This window comes from Onthophagus taurus, chromosome 3 (assembly GCF_036711975.1).
Source record: "Onthophagus taurus isolate NC chromosome 3, IU_Otau_3.0, whole genome shotgun sequence".
NCBI classification, from domain to species: domain Eukaryota; kingdom Metazoa; phylum Arthropoda; class Insecta; order Coleoptera; family Scarabaeidae; genus Onthophagus; species Onthophagus taurus.
The window spans coordinates 2,132,105-2,139,105 of NC_091968.1; the positions used below are offsets into that span (position 1 = coordinate 2,132,105).

Sequence of the window (7,001 nt, forward strand, 5' to 3'; positions counted from 1 at the left end):
CATAAAAATAATAGTACAAAAATATACGGGAATGCACGCCATTGACAAATCAATGTTAATTATGCACTTTACGAGCCTAACATTAAACGTATCTATTGTACTTTAACATATATCGCCAAATTATGATAACACGTTTAAAAAAATACGAAGAAATTAAATTAATTGGCGTTGTTTAAATTACATCTACAATATTACAATGCAGTTAAACGATTTCTAAGGATTTATATCTTTAATGTAAAGCTACAAAATTTCAAGGAATATTTATCATCATGGTTGCAAAAGACTAAAAACTGATTGCAAAAAATAAATGCTATCTATAGAATGCTATATATTGTATGCAATAGTCTAGATACTGTTAGCAGAAGATTAAATATTGTTTGCAGAAGACTCTATATACTGCTTCAAATAGTCTAGAAGGTTATAAGTAGTGATGGAACAGATAGTGATTTTGCGAAAAGTCGGATACCCGATATTCGGCATCCCCTTCGGCCGGATTTGCGGTTATCCGGCATATCTATCCGGCCATTATGGTTATAATTTCTGGTACATTTCTGAAATGATACCCTACATTGCCACATTATTGCGATATTTGAATGAAAATGAAATTAATAAGAAAACTGATAAGGTATGTGAACTTATTTATTTGGATCCAAGATACAAAATGAACTTTTTTGATGCTGATTTAACTAACGAAGCAACTCTAAAAAGAGGATACTTTAAATGAAATGAATTTTATAGCGAATTTTGAAAGTTATCGATGAAAATTGCAATATGGAAAATTTTATCAAAACTTCAAATATTGTTTTCTCAAAAACTAAAAGTTATTTTTCAAAACGGCTTTTTGCATTAAAAAGAGGATACTTTAATTAATAACTGGTGATATTTCCACAAGGATCCTTCAAGGAATTAATTTTATAGCGAACTTAGAAAATTATCGATGAAAATTGCAACATCGAAAATTTTATCAAAACTGCAAATATTGTTTTTGCAAAAACTAAAAGTTATTTTTCAAAACGTGTTGGTTTATTGGAAAGAGGACACTCTTATTAACACTTTGGGAAATTTTCTTACTCTTATTTCAAGAAGTGGATTTTATACGAATTTTTAAAACTTAATCGGCGAAAATTGTAAAATTCGAAAAAATTATCGATCATTTCAAAAATTTATTTCTCAAAAACTAACAGTGATTTTTCAAAACGGCTTGTTGCATTAAAAAGAGGATGCTTTAATTAATAAATTTTGATATTTCCGCAAGGATTCTTCAAGAAATTCATTTTATAGCGAATTTTGAAAATTATCGATGAAAATTGCAACATCGAAAATTTTATCAAAACTTTAAATATTGTTTTGGCAAAAACTAAAAGTTATTTTTCAAAACAGGATAGTTCATTGGAAAGAAGACACTTTTATTAACATTTTATGAAGTTTTCATACTCATATTCCAAGAAATCGATTTTATGCGAATTATTAAAATTTAATCGGCGAAAATTGTAAAATTCGAAAAAATTATCGATCATTTCAAAAATTTACTTCTCAAAAACTAAAAGTGATCTTTCAAAACTGCTTGTTGCATTAAAAAGAGGATGCTTTAATTAATAATTGGTGGTATTTCCACAAGGATCGTTCAAGCAATTAATTTTATAGCGAATTTTGAAAATTATCGATGAAAATTGCAACATCGAAAATTTTATCAAAATTTCAAATATTGTTTTTGCAAAAAGTAAAACTTATTTTTCAAAACGTATTAGTTCAATGGAAAGAGGGCACTCTTATTAACACTTTGGAAAATTTTCATAGTCATATTCCAAGAAGTGGATTTTATACGAATTTTTAAAACTTAATCGGCGAAAATTGCAAAATTCCAAAAAAATTGTCAATCATTTCAAAAATTTATTTCTCAAAAACTAAACGTGATTTTTCAAAACGGCTTTTTACAATAAAAAGAGGATACTTTAATTAATAATTAGTGATATTTCCATAAGGATCCTTCAAAAAATTAATTTTATAGCGAATTTTGAAAATTATCGATGAAAATAGCAACATCGAAAATTTTATCAAAACTTCAAATATTGTTTTCTCAAAAACTAAACGTTATTTTTCAAAACGGGTTGCTTCATTGGAAAGAGGACACTTTTATTAACACTTTGGGAAATTTTCATACTCATATTCCAAGGAATGGATTTTACACAAATTTTGAAAACTTAATCGGCGAAAATTGTAAAATTCGAAAAAATTAACGATCATTTCAAAAATTTATTTCTCAAAAACTAAAAGTGATTTTTCAAAATGGCTTGTTGCATTAAAAAGAGGATACTTTAATTAATAACTGGTGATATTTCCACAATGATTCTTCAAGAAATTAATTTTATCGCGAATTTTTAAGATTATCGATGAAAATTGCAACATCGAAAATTTTATTAAAACTTCAAATATTGTTTTCACAAAAACTAAACGTGATTTTTCAAAACGGCTTGTTGCATTAAAAAGAGGATACTTTAATTAATAATTGGTGATATTTCCACAAGGATCCTTCAAGGAATTAATTTTATAGCGAATTTTGAAAATTATCGATGAAAATTGTAACATCGAAAATTTTATCAAAACTTCAAATATTGTTTTCGCAAAAACTAAAAGTTATTTTTCAAAATGTGTTGGTTCATTGGAAAGAGGACACTTTTATTAACATTTTAGGAAATTTTCATACTCATATTCCAAGAAATGGATTTTATACGAATTTTTAAAACTTAATCGGCGAAAATTGTAAAATTCGAAAAAATTATCGATCATTTCAAAAATTTATTTCTCAAAAAGTAAAACTGATTTTTCAAAACGGCTTGTTGCATTAAAAAGAGGATGCTTGAATTAATAATTGGTGACATTTCCACAAGGATCCTTCAAGGAATTAATTTTATAGCGAATTTTGAAAATTATCGATGAAAATAGCAACATCGAAAATTTTATCAAAACCTCAAATATTGTTTTCTCAAAAACTAAAAGTTATTTTTCAAAACGTGTTAGTTCATTCGAAAGAGGGCACTCTTATTAACACTTTGGGAAATTTTCATACTCATATTCCAAGGAATGGATTTTATGCGAATTTTTAAAACTTAATCGGCGAAAATTGTAAAATTCGAAAAAATTATCGATCATTTCAAAAATGTATTACTCAAAAACTAAAACTGATTTTTCAAAACTGCTTGTTGCATTAAAAAGAGGATACTTTAAATAATAATTGGTGGTATTTCCACAAGGATCCTTCAAGGAATTAATTTTATAGCGAATTTTGAAAATTATCGATGAAAATAGCAACATCGAAAATTTTATCAAAACTGCAAACATTGTTTTTGCAAAAACTAAAAGTTATTTTTCAAAACATGTTGGTTCATTGGAAAGAGGACACTGTTATTAACACTTTGGGAAATTTTCATTCTCATATTCCAAGGAATGGATTTTATACGAATTTTTAAAACTTAATCAGCGAAAATTATAAATTCGAAAAAATTATCGATCATTTGAAAAATTTATTTCTCAAAAACTAACAGTGATTTTTCAAAACGGCTTGTTGCATTAAAAAGAGGACGCTTTAATTAATAATTGGTGGTATTTCCACAAGAATCCTTCAAGGAATTAATTTTATAGCGAATTTTGAAAATTATCGATGAAAATTGCAACATCGAAAATGTAATGTGATGATAAATTACAAGCGAAGAGAAAGAAACTAGACGAAACTGTAACAAGAGATTTTATATATCGTATTAAGATTGTTACAATGAGGTTGCTAAAGGCAAACCTGATATTTTTCTTAAAACAGATAGTGTCCATAGAAGTCTATATGGTGTTTGAAATAGTCTAAAAACTGGTGGCAGAAGACAGATACTGCCTATAGAAGATTATATACTGCTTGAAATCGTCTAGAAACTGCTGGCAGAAGATTAAATTCTGTTGGCAGAGAACAAATACAAGTCTATATACTGCTTGAAATAGTCTAGAAGGTTATAAGAGGTTATGTTTTGCCAAATTTTTAGTTTAAAATTATTAATCATCTTACTCAAGCGCTTTATTGTCTGTATTTGGTAACAAAAAAACTAGCATCGAACATATCAAAATCGTACATCCTATCGTTAAAAACGGTGGTAGGCACCCTATTTTCAATAAAACGGGAAAAAGCATATTTCCGGATAATATTCCCACTCGAGCCATGGTAAAAATTATAGCTAATCCAACAGTTCTGAAATTAAAACAAATAATTAATTCCAAAAAAAGTAACAAGGTTAAGAAAGAACCTTAAACTTGTAGGAAAGACATCAACAGAAATAGTCATTAAAACATCAGTACAAACAGTTCCTAAGCCAGTGTTTATCGCAGCCAAAGCAGTCATCATTGCGATGTTGACCGAGAAATAGATGAAGAATCCAGCTAAACCGCTGATGACACCAATAACGATTAAAATTGGTTTCTTTCCCAATTTATTTATCGTTAATTCGATGATTAAAAAGGCTAATATGGTTGAGGTGAATATAATTGAAGAGTTTATGTAGACTGAGCTATCAGGATTCTGCGAAATTAAAATGATTATATAAAATCGGTAATAAATAAATAAACTTACCTCGTTACAATTATCTAATTCCGCAGTCGAATTAATATTAGTAAAATTTTGAATCATTTTACAAAAATCAGCATCACTATTTGGATTATTTGTCTTATAATCAGTTAAAATAGTAAAAATTTGTGGCAACCAAGTCCTTAAACTATTCATACACGCCACAAATCCAACTTGAATCAAACCAATCAACAAAAAATTCCATAAATAATCTCGTTGAAACAACGGTTTAATTTGTTGAACCCCATTTTTTAAAGCTTGAATCGAAGAAGTACTCTCAACCCTTTTATCTTCGTTGATAAGCTTTTTAACCGGATAATTTTCGGGGGATTTCCCCGTATTCAAACAAAAAACTTTTTGGAAAACTCTTAAAGCTTCCTCATTTTTACCAGCTGTCATCAAATATTTCGGATTTTCCGGTATGAAAAAGTGCCCAATCGAACTGATGATGCAAGGAAACGAACTTATCATCAAAAAAAAGTTCCACGACTTTAACGTTCCGTTTAAGAACTTAACGTTCCAATTCAACGGTATTATCAACCAGGCTAAAAGAGGCACCACCATATTTCCCGCCGCATAAACAAGCCCTATTAAAAGCACAACTTGAGCTCGATATTGCGAGGAATGATATTCAGATAACACTGATGTTAATGTACCAATGGGACCACTTATACTAAAAATTAGAAATGAAACGTTGACAAGTTGTTTAAAACGAAGTTTTTGTCTTACATAAATCCAGAAAAAAATTTTAAAACCACCAACATTTTATAAGTCTGCGAAATTCCGGTTAAAATAATAAAAAAGGCGTTTATCGCAAAACAAGACACGATTATTTTCTTTCTTCCTATCGTATCGGCCATAAAACCCCATATAAAAGCACTCGGAATCATTCCTAAATATGTAATACTATTTAAAAGTCCGGCTTGTTCTAAAGTTATTTGTAAATCACATCGAGCTATTGGTATAACATAAGACATCGTCGTCAAATCAAAATTTATAGCGAAATAACTTGCTATTATTAATAATATGAGGAAAATATTGAATTTTCCGAAATGCGCCTCAGAAATTGCCGTTTCAAAATCGACTGGTTCTAAAAAAAAATTAAATAAAATTTTATTATTAAAAATAACACTTTAAAACTACATTTTTACCTTCATAATTAATTAATTCTTTGTTAATCGTTTTTGAAGTCATTTTTAGTTACACCGTGTGAGTTTCTAAAATAAAATATTTAAACCTGAAAAACCTTTTAAAACTCAGAGACAATTGCATGATTATAATTTTAAAATTTCCATGTTTTGATCTGTAAACAAACCAGAAGATAAGTTAAATATACAAAAGCGTAAATTTTCTCCACGAAACTAAATCTTTTTACACCGACGATCTAAAATTTTGTACTAGAAACTTCCGCATTTATTAAACATCCTTTTGGATGTTGCAACCTTAATCTGAAGCATGTGCGAGATGAACTTCGTACTCCAATAAACCCGGAAGATGTTGTTATAATATTATTATTGATTAATTATTTTCTTATGATAAGATAATTCAAAAAGTTTGAAAGTTAATAAATAAATATGCGAAATAGTTGGAACGAAATTGTTTATGGATTATGTTTTTGTGAGTTATTATGAACATTTTTTATTAATATTATTCCCAACCAAACTCTTTAATTTTTGAGTTAATAACCATTTTGTTATTAAAAGAATTTAATTTGAAATATTTGTGTTATTCGCTGGGTTGGTAATAATCATAGTTAGGTTATAATTGCTTGTGGATAATGATTTCTTGGTTCATAACGAACAATTTTCATCCATAACATTTTCTCCCATCATCTTCACTTTGCGAGATATGATAAAAATGTTTATCCAAAAACGTCAATTTTGCCTTTTTCAGATTTTTTGGTTTATAACAAAAAATGCGAAATAGTTGGAACAAAATTGTTTATGGATTATGTTTTTGTGAGTTATTATGAACATTTTTTATTTATAAATAATTTTTATTAATATCATACTCAACCACACTCTTTAATTTTTGAGTTAACCATTTTGTTGTTAAAAACCTTATTTTGACATATTTGGTATTTTAATTCGCTGGGTTGGTAATAATCATAGTTGGGTCATAATCGCTAGTGGATAATGTAGTATTGATTCATAACGAACAATTCTCATCCATAACATTTTCTCCCATCATTTTCACTTTGCGAGATATACCAAATGTGATGTTTATCCAAAATCGACAATTTTGCCTTTTTCAGACTTTTTGGTTTATAACAAAAAATGCGAAACAGTTGGAACGAAATTGTTTATGGATTATGTTTTTGTGACTTATTATGAACATTTTTATTAATATCACTCTCAACCACGTTCTATAATTTTTGAGTTAATAACAATTTTGTTGTTAA

General features: G+C 28.0%; 1 protein-coding gene across 2 annotated transcripts; it reads right to left on the reverse strand.

Moving 5' to 3' along the window:
- Positions 1 to 4,042: 4,042 nt before the first annotated feature.
- LOC111420074 (synaptic vesicle glycoprotein 2C-like) lies at positions 4,043 to 6,007 on the reverse strand. 2 transcript variants are annotated; one of them, XM_023052978.2, is made up of 5 exons: positions 5,752 to 6,007; positions 5,363 to 5,690; positions 4,607 to 5,273; positions 4,284 to 4,555; positions 4,043 to 4,228 (listed from the first exon to the last, which is right to left on the reverse strand). In XM_023052978.2, exons 1-5 carry the CDS (start codon positions 5,792 to 5,794, stop codon positions 4,045 to 4,047), a joined length of 1,494 nt encoding a protein of 497 aa, XP_022908746.2. In that variant the 5' UTR covers positions 5,795 to 6,007; the 3' UTR covers positions 4,043 to 4,044. The 2 variants fall into 2 exon arrangements, with proteins under 2 accessions (XP_022908746.2, XP_022908745.2); XM_023052977.2 differs by having other exon boundaries at positions 5,330 to 5,690.
- Between the last annotated feature and the right edge of the window lie 994 nt (positions 6,008 to 7,001).